The sequence below is a fragment of the Cibotium barometz genome, chromosome 58 (genome assembly GCF_041138505.1).
Source record: "Cibotium barometz isolate CiBa-2024 chromosome 58, ASM4113850v1, whole genome shotgun sequence".
Classification (NCBI taxonomy): domain Eukaryota; kingdom Viridiplantae; phylum Streptophyta; class Polypodiopsida; order Cyatheales; family Cibotiaceae; genus Cibotium; species Cibotium barometz.
In genome coordinates, this window is record NC_141103.1 from 13,191,789 (window position 1) to 13,209,436 (window position 17,648).

The window sequence follows — 17,648 nt, forward strand, 5'->3', positions numbered from 1 at the left end:
AAAGCATTGGAGGCATGCATTTCATTGTCCCTGCCTCTTGTATTAGCATCTCCAACATTCATTGTATGGCTGTCCATAATATGGACTCCGACGCTTCATCATCTTCGAGCGAGGAGGCAGTTGGCTTCACCGCGAAGGATACCCGGGAATGGATTCTTGACAGTGGTGCTTCAAGGCACATGACTCCATCCCGTGACTTCTTTCTGGATCTGAAACGGCAGTCAGGTCGCATCTTTATTGGTGGCGACAACTCCACTATTCCGATACATAGTGAGGGCCGGATGGAGATTATTCCCGACGGCAAGGGAGGCAAGCATGCTTCCCGTGTTCTTTATGTCCCTGCTCTGGGTTTTCATCTTCTGTCAGTGCATGAAGTATGCAAGACTGGCTTTCGGGTGGAATTTGAGGAGCATTCAGTTGCTCTACGGGACCGTGAGACAGGCCAGGTTGTTTGGGAAGGCGGTGTGGAGAATGGTATCTACAAGCTCTCTGCACTCTCCTCGTTGACAGGTTCTCAGGTCGGAGATCTGTGGCACTTTCGTTTTGGCCACTTAAATGTGGATGCATTGAGGCGAGCTTTCCGAGACCAGATGGTGGTTGGCTTGCCAGATGTTGGCAGTAGGCAAGGGCGTTGCAGTTCTTGCATACGTGGTAAGCAACACAGGGAATCCTTTCCGAAGCAGGCTTCCAGGCGGGCTTCGAAACCATTGGAGTTGATTCACATTGACTCAACAGACACCATCTTTGGGAGGATCTCTCTACTTTATGCTGCTTGTTGATGATTGTACCAGATTCACGTGGGTCTACTTTCTTTCTCAGAAGGACCAAGCTTTTGCACGGTTCAAGGATTGGCACGTGATGGTGGAGAAAGAGTCTGGATTTCAGGTCAAGACTCTCAGGGCTGATAAAGGAGGTGAATTCTCCTCGACTATATTTCTCAGATTTTGTGCAGATCATGGCATCAAAAGGGAACTGGCCAATACAGGATCGCCTTCGGAGAATGGAGTTGTCAAACGCAAGAACGGGACTGTGGTAGAGATGGCGAGGACCATGCTGGAGCATCGTGATCTTCCTCGTCCACTTTGGGGAGAGGCTGTGGCAACGGCTGTCCATATCCTCAACCGATCTCCGACGACTTCAGTACCCCATATGACTCCATTTGAGGCATACTTTGGCAGGAAACCTGATGTCTCGCACTTCCGTGTCTTTGGGAGTGACGCGTATGTACATATTCCCAAGAAGCAGAGGGGGAAGCTTGACTCCAAGTCCCGCAAGCTTGTATTTGTGGGGTATAATTCTCTTTCCAAGGGATACAGACTGTATGATCCAAACAGGAACGAGATTGTTGTCAGCCGGAATGTGGTCTTTGACGAGCATGTTCCAGTATCCATTGTCGAGGAGCCGCCACTTCTTGGAGATCCAGAGGAGTCTGATGATGATTCCCATACCATTATTCCAGTTGATCAACCTCAGTCAATACAGGAGGTTGAGCCCGCAGCTGGAGTAGAGCCCCCGCGACCACCCACAGGAGGCTCCACGATCTGTTCGAGTACCTAGGTGGTTGTTAGACACCCTTCGAGAGTCAGGTGTCACGGAGTTACCCTCCGAGTGGACCACAGAGGACGGCCCTCAAAGATCACACAGAGTCCGAGATAAAAGCAATACAACGGAGCTTCTTCAGGTGAACTATGCTTTCATGTCTCGTATTATGCGGGACAAGGAGCCCACTTCTGTCAGAGAAGCCCTTTCACAGGATACTTGGAGGAAAGCCATGCAGGTGGAACTTGATGCCATCAAGAAGAACAACACTTGGGAGTTGGTTCCAAGGCCGTCAAAGCGGTCAGTCATTGGTGTCAAATGGGTCTTTAAGACCAAATATGCGTCTAATGGGTGGGTCAGTGGACAAACACAAAGCCAGACTGGTGGCTAAAGGTTATGCCCAGCAGCCAGGCATCGACTACGAGGATACCTTTGCACCGACAGCACGGATGTCCACGATTCGGACCGTTCTTGTCCTTGCTTCTTCTCAGAGGTGGCCCGTATATCAAATGGATGTAAAATCTGTGTTCCTTAATGGTGACCTGCAGGAGGAGGTGTATGTTGAGCAGCCTCCAGGCTTTATTGTTCCAGGATCTGAAGGGATGGTTTACAGGTTACGTAAGGCCTTGTATGGTCTTAAGCAGGCTCCCAAGGCTTGGAATCAGAAGATTGATTCCTTCTTTGTTCGGACTGGATTTCAGAGATCGGTTGTAGATCCAAACCTGTATCTCTTTCGGGAACGCGGCATGGTCACGATTATCATCCTTTATGTGGATGATCTCATTCTCACTGGCGGTCATGTGGAGCACATTGGAGTGACGAAGACTGCCTTGTCAAAGGAGTTTGAGATGACCAACTTAGGCTTACTCCACTTCTTTTTGGGATTGGAGATCTGGCAGACCCAGAGGGAGTTTTTCGTCTCTCAGCAGCGGTATGTTCATGAGTTGCTTGAGGCCAAGCCTATTACTTCGCCGATGGACCCGGACACAAAGTTAACCGTTACTGATCCTTGTGAGCCAGTTGATGCCTCGCAGTACCGGAAGTTGGTTGGTTCATTGATCTGGTTGCTGAACACCAGATTGGACTTGAGCTTCTCCGTGGGGCTGTTGAGCTCTTCCATGCAGACGCCATTGAAGTCTCATTGGGACGCAGGATTGTAGATCTTGCGGTATCTGCAGAGTACGAAGGATCTAGGACTCTTTTACACAGGAGGGGATGGAGTCAGGCTCCAAGGTTGGAGTGACTTAGATTGGGGAGGAGATCCAGACACGAGGAGATCTACTTTAGGATACAGTTTTACCCTCGGCTCAGGAGCAGTTTCTTGGAGCAGCAAGAGGCAGCCAACTATTGCCCTCTCTTCGACAGAGGCAGAGTACCAGGCTGCTTGTGGTGCTGCTTGTGAGGTTGTGTGACTGCGGAGGCTGCTAGGCGAGATTGGGTTTCCACAGAAGGAGCCCACAGTCATCCAGTGCGATAACCACAGTTGTATAGCTATTGCTCGGAACCCGGTCTTCCATGCCCGGACCAAGCACATAGAGATACAGTATCACTTTGTACGTGAGAAGATCTTGGCTGGTGACATCTTGCTACTTTATTGTTCGACGGAGGACAATGCGGCGGACCTCTTCACGAAGTCTCTACCTCAAGCTACGCTCAGGCGGCACTCCAGCTCCCTTGGGTTGATTTCACAGCCAAGAGCTGAGAGGGGGTGTTAGAAGTCATCTCCTATCTATTTTTATACACCAGGGCCTCTGTTGTGGGTGTGCCCGCCCTGTATAGGTGTTTTATCATTTTTTCTCACTCCCCGTATTTTTCCCCTATTTATCCCCATTTTTCGGTGGTGCGGATGGATGCCAGATGTTGGCAAGAGCTTCTGGTGGCTAGCCGACTGTCCATTCAGCAGTCGTATGGCTGGCCGACTGCCCAATCAGCAAGCGTGGAGTATTTACTGCTGGCCGACTTGCTTTCTGCAGTCGTGGAGTTTTCTACTGCTGGCCGACTGCTTCATGCAGTCGTGGAGAGCCTGTTGGGTGTTGGACTCACACACTCACACACACAAACCTGCACATTAGGGTTAGGTGCAGGGTAGAGAAGCTCACACACAGAAATGAGAGAGAGAGAGAGAGAGAGAGAGAGCCAAAAGTGTGGTATCCACAAAATGCAAGTCAACCCTTGCATGTGTGCCACATCCATATAATATAGAAGTACAAAATATTATATGTTAGAGTGTCCTTTCACACTTGATGTCCAAGGGGAAAAACCACATGGGAAAAAGTGCCCTTGGTTAAGCCCTGTTCACACATAGCACTACCATAAGTGAGCATATGCCTACAAATCCCCCCTGTAGTGGAAGTGTGAACCTGTACAAGGTAGCAGATCACTCTCTGTATGAGAGTAAGCCCAAAGCTTTGCGGAAAGCTTCAAACTTTTCTCGAGGTAAAGCCTTTGTGAATAGATCTGCAACATTATCCTGTGTAGGGCAATAAGATAAACTGATCTCCCCTGCATGTAGCCTCTCTCTGACATAGTGATAATGAATCTCTATGTGCTTGGTACGTGCATGAAATACTGGATTTCGTGCCACGGCCATAGCACTCTGGCTATCAGTGAGAATGGTGGTGGGTGTCTGCTGACACTCACGAAGATCAGCCAATAGTCTCCTCAACCATACACAATCTACTGTAGCTGTAAAGACTGCCCTGTACTCAGCCTCACAAGTAGATGTAGCAACAGTGGGTTGCTTTTTACTCAACCAAGATATGCATGAGCTGCCAAGAAAAAAAACAATTCCCACTGGTGGATTGCCTGGTATCATAATCACCAGCCCAATCTGAATCACTGTATGCATAAAGCTGCAAGCTGCCCCCCTTGGGATAGAACAAACCAAGATCCAGGGTACCCTTAAGATATCGAAAAATGCGTTTGACTGCTTGCCAATGCTTTGTGCCTGGGCTGTGCATGAATTTGCTCAACAAAGACACCCCAAAAGATATGTCTGGCCTCGTGTTACACAAGTAAATGAGGCATCCCACTGCCTGGCTGTAAAGGCCGGCCTCAAAAGGCTCTCCAATATCATGCATAGTAAGCCGTACACCTAATTCTACTGGAGTAGAAATGGGCTTACATTCATCCATGTGAAACCTTTTTAGCAAACTTTTTATGTACTTAGTTTGCTGCATAACAATGCCATCTCTACTCACAAAAATCCTTCGTGTAGTTGGATTATAAAGACGGTATCCTTTGCTTTCATTGCTGTAGCCCACAAAAATGCATTTAATTGCTTTGTCTCATCAAGCTTTGTTCGGAGTTGTTCTGGCACATGTGCATATGCCAAACACCCAAATGTACGCATATAATCCACTGTTGGCTTTCGGCTATACCAAGCCTCAAATGGTGTTATGGTTTTCAAAGCTTTTGTTGGACACCTGTTCAACACATGAGTTGCACACATTATAGCTTCCATCCAAAATTTGTGAGGCAACTTTTGTGCTTTCACCATGCATCTTGCCATCTCCATGAGAGATCTATTTTTCCTCTCAGCTACACCATTCTGCTGCGGTGTATAAGGCACAGTACATTGGTGTTTGATGCCCTTTTGAAGCATATAATCCTTGAATGCATTTGACATGTATTCTCCACCTCTATCTGAGCGGAGTGTTTGGACTTTACATGCACACATATTTTCAGCCATTGCTACAAAGTGTCGAAAGCATGTAAACACATCTTCTTTTGCTTTCAAAGGGTAAGCCCAAGCAAACCTGGAGTAGTCATCAATGAATGTGACGAAGTAAAGATGCCCCCCTATGGATGGTGTCCGCATTGGACCACATACATCACTATGTATGAGCTGTAATTTATTTTCAGCTCTAACAGCTCCATCTTTGGGGAATGGTTTTCGTTGCATCTTTCCCAAAATACACCCCTCACATACATGTCTTGGTGGAGACTCAAGAGGTGGCATATTCTGCAAAAGCATCAAACTCTGAAAATTTACATGCCCAAAACGAGCATGCCATAGCTCTGCATCATGCATAGCAGGAGTGTGGGCAGCCACTGTATTTGCATCATAAGTGCGCTTGTCATAGCTGTCCAGCTTATACAAGCCTTTGTATCGTGTTCCAGAAGTGACTATTTCATAACCCTTTGATGGGTCTTTTACCAAACACTTCCCATCTTCAAATTCAACCTTTAAACCTTGGTCGTTTATGGCTGAGACGGAGAGCAGATTTTTCTTTATTCCTGGAACATACAATACATTTTTCATACATATATTGGCACCATTGGCTGCAATAAGTATGACATTACCAATTCCCTTTACTGGATATGTGGTATGATCTGCACATGATACAGTGCGGCCATTTGAAGCATAAACCAAGTGCTGAAATACATCTTTGCATGAAGTGATGTGGCTCGAAGCACCACTATCAAAATACCATGATGCATTCTGTCTGTCAGATGCAATGCAAGACATATCAGTGTCCGAAGCACTTGGTGTGTCACTAGTGCATGTGACCAAAAAAGTGTACTCTTCCTGGATTACATTAGCTGATTGCTTTGCTTTGTCATCCGAAGAGTCTGCTACTACTGCATTGCCTGCTTCTTTCTTTTTCTCTTTTGCAATCCGCTTCCTACATTCACTGATGTAGTGTCCAGGCTTATGGCAGTAGTGACATTTGCCCTTCTTTTTGGGCTTGTTTGCATCCCCTCTGTCAGACTTTTCACCACTAGAAGAGGGCTGTCCATGACCAGCCTTGCTAGACTGTTGTCCCCCATGCTTAAAGCTCTTTGCTTTACCCTTATCCTTGGCTGTAAATGCCTTTTCTCCACCACGGTTGCTCGATATGTTTGCTCTTGTTTGCTCTTCCTGCAAGAGTAAACCCACGAGCTCTTCAAAAGTGACGGGATCACCACCTCCTCTCATCGAGAGGTTGAGAGAGGTGTGAAAGCCCAAGTAGGAAGGCGGTAAAGAATGAAGAGTGTTGGTGACCATCTGTCTGTCTGGGATAACCTCATCAATGTTGAGCAATTGTTCCTGCAAATCTTTCACTTTGGTGAGATGATCTGCCATGGAGTCACCCTCATCCATAGAAAGAAGATCCAATTGCCTCTTCAAGTAGGCAACTCTTGCTTCGTTGCGTACCTGATACATTGCTTCCAATGTGTCCCATGCAAGTTTCGATGTCTTGCATGAACGAATGTGCGGAATAATAGTCCTTTTCACTGAAAGGGCTATCAATGACATGGCCTGTGCATCTCTAGAGTCCCATCTCTTCTGCTCTTGTGTGGGAGCAGGATCTACATCAGGAGCTCTTTGAGCACCTCCCCTTTGAGGCGTAGCTGGCTAAATGGTATGTGGGCGTGTGTCATCACCACACACGATGCCCCAAAGCCCTTTGGCTACCAGCAAATTACGGATCATAAAACTCCAGAGGGAGTAGTTAGATCCATCCAGCTTGTCCTCCTGGGTGAGCACACCAAATACATCCGTAGCATTCTGTGCCATGTCAACAAAGTATAGCTGCAAGCAAACCAAGCACCAATGTGCACTGCCAGGCAACCAAATGTCCTGCGCAAATGTATGCCTGCAAACCAAAGCAAGTGTAAACCTGCACCAAATTGTCCAATTACACTCAATGTATATACATACGCGACAAATCGCAGCTGTAATGCCCAATTACATGCTCCAATCAGAAAATCCCCAATTTTTATGCACTCCAATCGCTTCAATGTGCATCTAATTGGCCAATTTTCACAAAAGCCCCAAATTTCTGCAAATGTAAGAGCTCCAATTTGCCAATTTTGACCTCAATTTTGAAAACCCCCAAATTTCTGCAAATAAGAGAGGTTCAATTTGCTGATTTTGACCTTAATTTCGAAAACCCCCAAATTTCTGCAAATTAGAGAGGTTCAATTTTTCCTGAAATTGAGAAATCCCCCAATTTGCCTGAATCCACCACCTGCAATCTTTCAAATTTTCCTTGCATTTTTTTTTTTTTTGGGTTTGCTGAAACACAGGTACCTGGGCAGCCGGGAAGACCTTGTTGAAGGTATTCGTTGCAGGTGAAGGCGTTGGAGGGAGTGTTGTTGTTGTACGTTGCAGAGGACGGATGAGAGCAAACGACCAACCAGAGGCGGGCAGGCGTGCTGGGCTTAGTCGGAATGTTGGGTGTTAGAGCAAGCGTGCTGGTGGCGTGCAGGCCAGGCAAGCGTAGGTAGAGACGGGCGCTGGGAAGGTGCCGGACGAGCTAGGCGGAGGGTGCGAACACGGCAGAAGCGGAAGCGGGCTCAGCGCTGGAGTCTGGCAGGGTGTGCCGGCGGGCTGGGACCAGCGCGGATGCGTGGAGGCCGAGGCAGAGCAGAGACGGCCGGCGGGCCTTGGACCAGCGCGGGTGGCCGAAGTCGTCTGGTGCTGGTCGAGACGGAGCAGGACCGGCGAGCGAGCGAGCCGGCGGGTGGAGACGACCTGAACGGAGAGGCGTGGACGGAAGTGGTCGGCCGGAACAGAACGGCGGGTCGAGACGACGCTGGGTGAGGCGACGGCGACGGAGGCCGAACGGGACAGGAGCTGGGGCGCATTGGGACGGCGTGGCGGCTAGTCTGCAGGCGTCGACGGAACGGGATGGAGGCGCCGGAGCAGGACCGTGACGGAGCAGAACGGATGGAGCGCTGACGGCCAGGGTGCTGGAAGCGTGTAGGCGCCAGCACTGGGACGCCGGCTGCAGAGGAAGCGCCGCCTGGGAGGCTGGGCGGAGGTGGTGGGCTCCCCACTAGTGCCGCCCGATTCTGGTGGCTGGAGGGAGGAGCGTCGACAGAACCGGCGGACGGAAATCCACAGTCGACGGAATCCGACGGACGGAAAAACGCAGGCGACGGAATTTGGCAGCCTGTGGACGGAATTTCACAGAAATTTTTCCAGCAGCAGTTTTCCAAGGCCAGCTCCCAGCTCCCAGCTCTGATACCAAATGTTGGGTGTTGGACTCACACACTCACACACACAAACCTGCACATTAGGGTTAGGTGCAGGGTAGAGAAGCTCACACACAGAAATGAGAGAGAGAGAGAGAGAGAGAGAGCCAAAAGTGTGGTATCCACAAAATGCAAGTCAACCCTTGCATGTGTGCCACATCCATATAATATAGAAGTACAAAATATTATATGTTAGAGTGTCCTTTCACACTTGATGTCCAAGGGGAAAAACCACATGGGAAAAAGTGCCCTTGGTTAAGCCCTGTTCACACATAGCACTACCATAAGTGAGCATATGCCTACAGAGCCACTAGCGCTGGCCGACTACTTGCATGGGGCATATAAATAGGCCCCATACCCCCCACCACTTATTCATTCAGTTATTTGCGGGATCTTGTGTGTAGAGGAGAGTTTACACACCTATTTCTCTGTGTTTCTTGTGCTGTCTATTTTCTGCATTCTACTTGCTCTTGTCAACCCAAGTTTGGTTATCATTTCCGCTGCATATTCTGACAGAAACAACTAGGTTTAAGAATGACAATATGGTATTATAAAGCTCAGTGAAACATACATCTGAAACGTAAAGAGATCAACTAGCAAATAAAAACTGCAAACAACGAGCATTGAATAATGCACCTTATGGTTGCCTCATAGAGCTTCACCTCTAAAGTTTGCTATCTTTCCCAACATACTGATGATATTCAAGTGGCACCAAATAATGCCAAAGAGCAAACATGGAGCCATGATGACTAGAGGGAGAAACTTGCTTAAGTAAATAAAAATGGAATTAGCTAAGCTATTATGCACTAAAAGATACAAGGCTGTGAATAAAGCAAGAAAACCTTTTCTAGTCCTCTCTCGACTATTAAAGTCTGCTGCACGAAGCCCTGGACTGATCTGTGTTGATTGCTGCTAGTCAGTCTGCTTATGACGAGTTCCATTCAGTGGTGCATATGATGCAGCAGCATTATGAAATGCAGTTGTTGATGGAGAGGCAGTGGGCACCTAGAAGAACAGAAACTTTGGGCAAAAGGGTAAAAACTTAGAGAAAATCCAGCAGCAGCAAGGAAGCAAGCTTGATCTAAACTTGCAATGTTTGAGAGACAAGACCCTCTTGTTATAAGGAGGCTTTACAGAGGGCAGACAAGGCTCTTTGGTAGCGTGCTATGAAGTCAGAGATGGATTCTCTGCACAAAAATGGAACATGGAAGTTGGTGCATTTGCCACAGGCAAGAAGGTCTTGCCATGCAAGTGGGTTTACAGGCTCAAAGTTGCACCTGATGCAAAGCCAAGATACAAAGCCAGGTTAGTGGCTAAGGGCTTCAAGCAGGAATATGGTGTGGACTTTGATGAGATCTTCTCTCCAGTGGTCAAAATGACCACACTTAGAGCTGTATTAGCTTTGGTTGCTCATGATGATCTGGATTTGATTCAGATGGATGTGAAGACTGCTTTTCTTCACGGTGATCTCCATGAGGAGATATATATGCAACAGCCAGAGGGTTATGCAGTTAATGGAAAGGAGAAGCTTGTATGTAAGCTGAAAAAGAGTCTTTATGGGCTCAAACAGGCACCAAGGGAATGGTATCATAAATTTGATACATTCATGAAATCCCAGGATTTCAGGAGAAGTGACATAGATCACTGCTTATACACCAAGAAAGCTTTGGATGGCAGTCTATTGATCCTCATCTTGTATGTTGATGATATGTTGATTGCCGGGAAATCTAGTAAAGAGATGGATGCTTTGAAGAAGAGGCTGCATCAGACCTTTGATATGAAGGATTTGGGTGATGCAAATCACATTTTAGGTATGCGGATACTTCGGGACAGAAATCAGCATGTGTTGTATTTGTCTCGGAAGGAATACATTGGCAAAGTTTTGCAGAGGTTCAATATGGAGGGGGGGAAGAAGACTAGTACTCCTTTGCCTCCATATGTGAAACTCAGTGCTATGGACAGCCCACAGTCGGATAGTGACAGGGCTGATATGGCCAAGATTCCGTATGCTTCAGCTTGTGGCAGTCTCATGTATGCCATGGTTGCTACCAGGCCGGACATTGCATTTGCAGTGGGAGTGGTTACTAGATACATGGCCAACCCTGGCAAGAAGCATTGGGAAGCACTGAAAGGTGTCATGAGATACCTGAAGGGCACACAGGATATGTGCATCTGCTTTGGCAAACAGGATGCATTAGTGCATGGTTACACGGATTCGGATTATGCCGGTCATCCAGATAACCAGAAGTCTACTACCGGTTATGTGTTTACATTCACAGGAGGTGCTGTGTCATGGATATCCAGGATGCAGAAGTGCACTGCCTTATCTACTACAGAGGCCGAGTATATTCATAGTTGTCACGGTACGAAAATACGATACGGTACGGTACGATACCGTACGGGAATATTCGGTACGATATGAAATTTTGGGATACGGTACGATAAAATACGGTTTTTATTTTTTACACTTACAAGCTATGGAGCTTCAAGCTTGAATGTGAGGGAAGGTTGGGAGGGGAGGAGTCTACAGTGCTTGAGAAACCAGTACATGGATATGTCACATGTGTCTCTCCCGGTTGGATCTCCCGATTGTCTCCAAAAAAGAACCTGGATGGGTAATGCAATACCAAAGGACTCCCAGTGTAGCGTTTATGACTAAGGGACCATCCTTGCACAAATACGAGGAGTGCATCTAGGGTGATAAGTTTAGGGACTCCTCTCTAGATCAAAATGGCCATGTCCAAATGTTCTCCCTTGTGCATAACTTGAGAATCTAATTGTCTAGCCTACCTATACCAGGGATCCCCAAGTGATGTAGCAAGATTCTCTCATCCTACCAATCAAGTGTACACTACCAGTCTACCTCGCCAGATTTTTTAGGTCTCTCCACAACCCCATATGGAATACTGAGTGGACACGAAATACTACACAGGGTGGCTAAACAAGGAGTCCTGAAAACAATCACTCGCAGGTATAGATAACCTGGTGTTCCATACGCATTTCTGCTACACATAGTTTATAGGCATTTCGGCCACCAACTCACACTACCCTCTCAAGTGCCCATGTTCCCTTCCATCTGCTCTCTATTGTTCCACCCACACATGGTAGAAACAATCTTCAAGAGAGCACGTAGGACAAGAGAACACTACACAGGGTATGTTGTGCTTGTCACTACCCTTTGACGTGCCCATGGTTCCCTTCCATCTGCTCTCTATTGTTCCACCCTCACATGGTAGAAACAATCTTCAAGAGAGCACGTAGGACAAGAGAACACTACACAGGGTATGTGAATCATGAGTTCCATAAGTCCAATGCATCCCAAATAAAGGGAGCCAAAAAGAATAATCCATCCCAGTAAAAGGGAGCCATAAACATAATCCATAAACCTGAGGATGGATCCAAATTCCTAGAAAAGAAGTCCAGGAATCCATACACCTGTATACCATAATCCTTGTATACCAAAACTCTTACCACATACTCCGTGCTAACCACACACCTTGGAGTAGAGGCGGACTTTATCCATAAAAGCATCATATCCATGAGATATCCAAAGATTTCTTCTCTATAAACTCGGACAGATTCGTCCATAGAAATTGCTTGTGAAGCCCAATATCTATATAAATCTCGTCCAAGAAAGAAATCTCCATAGATATAATCCATCCCAATAAAGAGAGCCATGAAAAGAATTCATTCCATTAAAGGGAGCCATGAAAAGAATTCATCCCATTAAAGGGAGCCATAAACAATGTTTCCTTGAAACCATCTCAAGGCAAACAACAACACCTTTCTCCTTGCATAGCTATACAAGGGTTAGTGAACATCAAAAACACTTCATAGTAAATAGCCAAAGCACCAACTTTGCAAACTCAAAGTATACTTAGCTTTTCTTTGCCAGGTTGGTCATGAAGCCAGAAGAAATATCTCGTCACCATATCCTTAAGATATCCTAAGATATATCTCCATATAGCTTGCCTGTAAGCTTGATAATATAATCCACAATATCCATATGGAAAGAGTGCTAAACGTGTGCGCATAAAGCCAACTCCATACTTCCAAGATAAATTTTGTGAATTCATAAATCCTTAGACCAAGCTGTCTATTGCTCATGCTCTTGCTTCATAGGCTCTGAAGTGGCTGGCCATGCTTAATAGCAATGATGGTAAGTGTGGTCCCCACTCCAGATCTTTTCTCTTCCTTATTGATAGAAGGAAGCCTCCGCTTCCAAGAAAGCCTATGCTCGGATACCAATGAAACTCGCAGCGGGTGCTCGGGGGACTAAGGCCTTTGACACACTTGTTGATACCATCAATGCATATTAAAACATTTAAACATCCTGGAGTCCACCAGACCTCTTTCAGACTGGGAAATGTCCAGGCTGGTGACACATTGTCTCTTTGTGTTTGCCGCCGCTTGCTCAACAAGGCGTTTCTCCTTGTCAAGCATAGTGGTCCGCAAGGTTTCGGAGGATGGAGGTGTGTAGTGAGGACCGTACTCGCCAATCTTCTTCACCATCGTTTTGAAGTAGTCGGACCTATTTATCATTTCAAAAAAAAAGAGGGTAAGTAATTAGAATGGCAAAATGGTGACCCGTGAATCGTGACTCGTGAGACATGATGATGAAACTGCTCTCTATTGCTCCACCTACAAATGGTAGAAACAATCTTCAAGAGAGCACGTAGGACAAGAGAACACTACACAGAATATGAGGACAAGAGAACACTACACAGGGTATGTTGTGCTTGACACTACCCTCTGAAGTGCCCATGTTCCCTTCCATTTGCTGTCTATTGTTCCACCCACATGGTAGAAATAATCTTTAGGAGAGCACGTAGGACAAGAGAACACTACACATGGTATGTCAAACATGAGTTCCATAAGTCCAATGCATCCCAAATAAAGGTAGCCATAAACAATGTTTCCCTAAAACCATCTCAAGGCAAACAACAACACCTTTCTCCTTGCATGGCTATACAAGGGTTAGTGAATATCAAAAAACACTTCATAATAAGTGGCAAAAGCACCAAATTTGCAAATTCAAAGTATGCTTAGCTTTTCTTTTCTAGGTTTGATCCTGTGACATGAGGATTATGAACATTGTCTTCACACAAGAGTGTGAAAAAGCCAATGCTCTGATACCAATGAAGCTTCCAAAGGTCCCGGGGGTTTCGCGTAACACTTGACCATTCATGCAATTTAACACTGAAATCGGCCACAGCCTTAAACATATGCCACTTAATCCACAAAACTGTAAAAGAGAGATGTGCACAACTGACGCCGCATAGAGGCCAAAATGGACCGACCCCCCCCCCCTCCTCCCCCCCCCTCCCCCCTTCCCCCCTTGGAGTATATGATTACCCAAGGAGAAATATAACATGTACAAGGTTTGAGGGCCTTACTCTCCCCACGGGAGATGCCAGATTATCCACATACAAACCATAACACAATCCAACACGAGGCAACCATAAAATTCAGCTGGTACACAAGTTGTAGAAATGCCGAGCCAACAATATAAACCATATACCTCCGCGTGGGTACTGATTCTTCCCCAAAAACCACGGGTCTTCATGCAATAGAGTTGGTACAGCAAGTACAACTCTCCATTCAACCGGTACAAGTACAAGGACTGGTACAACACAAGTGCAGTGGCTAGTACAACCGGTACATTGGCTCGTACAATGGCTGGTACAGTAGGTACAATGGTTGGTACCATAGGTACAAGGGCTGGTACAGTAGGTACAAGGGATGGTACAACAAGTACAGTAGCTGAAAATCATAATAAAATGATTAACTGCCCTTGCCTTCGGTATTTCTTTGCGATGGAAGCCTTCAAAACAGTCGCCAACAGCCGGTATACTTCATGGGCAGCCTTCAAGAGAGAGAGAGAGAGAGAGAGAGAGAGAGAGAGAGTAACCATCATTAGGGCAGCCTATAACGGTGGTGAAACAAGAGAGCCTCCCTTAATGAAGAGAGAGGGCTCCAATTTATAGATTTGGGCCTCCCATGAGCTAAAATGGTAAGAGAAGCTATAATGACAAGTGGAGAGACACAATAGCTAAAGTAAAAAGTGTGAGGCCATTTGTCTCACTTTGATCCACTTTCTAACAAGTATGAGGCCACTTGTCTCCGTTCGATCCACTTTCTTGCCACATGTCCCAATCTAAGAGATGGGTTCTCCCATAATCTTTACCTTTAAAAAATACCCCAACTGGCAGACCTTCTGCCAAATGTGCTTTAGCATGTCTTCCCATTTGCTCAATTCCAGACATCATGACGCGAACGGAATTTCCATTGGAGTCGGGCCAAAAATAGCAACCCTCCTAGATTTTAGGAGTATGATCCTTTGTATTCCAAGATAATCCCCCATTCCCAAAGCTTATACTTTCCAAAGATTTAGACGTCCTAGAGTCCACCAGACCCCTTTCATACTAGGAAATGTCCACGCAGGTGACATGGATTGTCAAAGGGGACATCCCGAAGACAGCCTTCCGCACTGAATGGGCCCACTATGAGTTTATGGTCATGCCCTTCGGTCTAACGAACACCCTGGCAACATTTAACCGCATGGTGATGCATGCATTCAGGAACTTGATCAAAAAGTGTATCTTTATTTTCTTGCATAACATACTGGTTTTTTCAGCTACAGTTCAGCAACATGACATTGACTTCAAAAAAGCGATAAAATTGCTAGAAAGCAATGAGTTTTATGTCAATGAAAAGAAATCGGAGTTTTATTTGCTCAAGGTTCATTACCTTGGATATATAATTAGGGCCGAAGGCATCCGATTAAATCTCACCAAAGTGTTAGAAATTCTAAATTGGGAGATTCCAAAATTAATGTACGATGACAATGTACGATGTACGATCATTTATGGAGATTTACCGAGCATATTCCATCCACATCGACAAGTTCTACAATCTCTCAACAACAGTTGTCACAAATCTGCTCAAGGGTGTCAAGACCCGTAGGCTTTCAAGGATCTCAAGATTGCTTTAGCAAAGGCTCCTTGTTTAGCGCTTGCCTCATGGGGATAATCCATTCCAAGTAATCACCGATGCGAGTAACATCGCCATTGGAGCTGTGTTACAACAAAATGGTCATCCAGTTACTTACATGTTGCGTAAGTTGATTCCTACATAGATCAATTACTCAGTCTATGATCGGTAACTCCATGGAGGTGCTGAAGCATTGGAAACATTTCCTATATGGGTGTGATTTTTAGATTCACAAGGATTATCACTACTTTGCCCTGGCTTCAAACGATGCCAAGTACGCAATGGAGTAACCAATAGCACCGCTGGAGCCATATCTTTCAACAATTCAGTACCATGATTGCGTATCTTCCAAGCAAGGCCAACCCCATGGCCGATGCATTAAGCAAGAAAGGAACGACTCCATATGAGGCGGTGTTTGGAAGATCGTTCCAATCATTATTGACCAAGACATCATCTTCAGTGCTCGACACTAACTAAGTGACAAAGACTTACCACGCCTGCGCGAAGGCTAGGAGGACCAAAGCACAGGAGGCCTATTCTTGACAAGCCAACAAGGACAGAAGGAACGTGGAATTCTCCGAATGGGAATTGGGTATATCTTATGTACCTAGCACTAACCCTCGGATTAGGGACTAATCCAATAGGGATAGGAGAGCCCTGGGATCTTGTTTATGCCTGTGTATTAGATAATCCTTTGGGGAGTCCCTCATAGTATATCTTAGGATTACGAAACAAAGGCTGAAAAATGTGGGCAAGCAATGCCCCAAGTTGTTGTTTCAGAAGTCACACATCACATAACAATTATCATAAAAATTTGAAAGGACCATGGCATCTACGCCATGATCCTTGAATTTTTTATTTTTATTTTTTGGTCTTCTATCACAAAACTACTCATGAATTCGTAATGCGTTTGGTTTCATGGACCAATGTCCCCATAAACATTAAAATCTCTCTCTCTCTCTCTCTCTCTCTCTCTCTCTCTCTCTCTCCATGTTTCCCTGTATCTACTACTGCCTTGTTGAAAATGTAGAACCCAAGAGATACTAAATAAGAGGGTAAAGGTGGAGGCTGAACCTGTTGAAGAGCCTGATCTTCGTCATCATCAGCATTGGCATCCTGCCAAGGCAAAGCACAACATTATTTCGTTGAAGGAAAAGCACATGCATCTCAGATTACGCCCCGGCAATGGACAAAAGAAATTAGTTCAAATAAAACGATTTAATGAATCTGCAAATCAGTATATGGCACATGTATCAAACAAGGTTAGAAAATGGGGAACCTGCTGGATGCCCGGGCATGTTTCTTCTTCATTGTTGTTGGAATCATCAGTATCAAAGCCACTGCCATTGTCGCTGGGCATGTAGTCGTCATCCTCCTTGCTCTTCCTTTTGCTTGATCTTTTCTGCCGCCGCCCGGGCGACGGCAGGGACCGGAAAGAAGAAGCTAGGGTAGGGAGATTGAGGGCTGCAAGCTTTACAGCATTCTCTTTGATTCTGTGATCTCTCTGCTTCTCGTAATCTGTTAACAACAGATGCCCTTCATCGCCATCTCTGTCAACTTCTTCTTCTTCTTCTTCTTGTTCTTCTTTCTCTTCCGCTTTGCCTTGACCATTAGATGGTTCTTCTGCTGCTGCTGCTTCTTCTTTCTCTCCCGCGTTCTCCTGTGGGAGCCGTTGCGCTGGGTCTTCTGCTACTTCTTGCTCTTCCTGCTCCGGCTGCTGCGCTCTCGCCTGTTGTGCTCTCCCCGAGCGCCTTCTCCCTTGTCTTCTCCTTTCTGTGGCCCTGGTTCTTGTCATCCTGATGAGGCCCCTGAACGTAACGTTGCTTCGAAGTTACCTGTGAAAGAATAACGGGGAATTTTTCTTGTATTTTTAAAAACCAAACCTAGGGTTAATCTTGATTTTCAAGGCAGCATTTTAATATGGCTTGAGGTTTAGGGGGTAGCTCTAGATATGTTACAATGTAGAATCTAGATTCTAAATAGATAATATTACTACATAATAATAATATTAAGCTTGGGATTTTCTAGCAAATCCATGGATCCCTACATTATCATTTGAAGTCAGGAGTCGGGACATGGAGAAGGTTAAGAGAAGATAGTGTAGAATATAGGAGGCTAGAGAGACTCGAGAGTGCGCTCAACATTGTCCT

The 17,648-nt window shown here is 45.9% G+C and overlaps 1 protein-coding gene across 5 annotated transcripts in view; it reads right to left on the reverse strand.

Moving 5' to 3' along the window:
• The window catches only part of LOC147605919 (uncharacterized), a 59,787-nt gene extending 42,453 nt beyond the window's left edge, over positions 1-17,334 (reverse strand). For all 5 annotated transcript variants that reach the window (XR_015265020.1, XR_015265021.1, XM_086792412.1 and 2 more), the window contains exons 1-2: positions 16,778-17,334; positions 16,573-16,614 (exon numbers count right to left, since the gene is read on the reverse strand). Coding sequence is in view for 3 of the 5 variants with exons in the window: in XM_086792412.1 (XP_086648538.1) it covers positions 16,573-16,614; positions 16,778-17,293 (558 nt within the window). In the remaining 2 variants the exon portion in view is untranslated. The remainder of the gene's footprint in view (positions 1-16,572; positions 16,615-16,777) is intronic.
• Between the last annotated feature and the right edge of the window lie 314 nt (positions 17,335-17,648).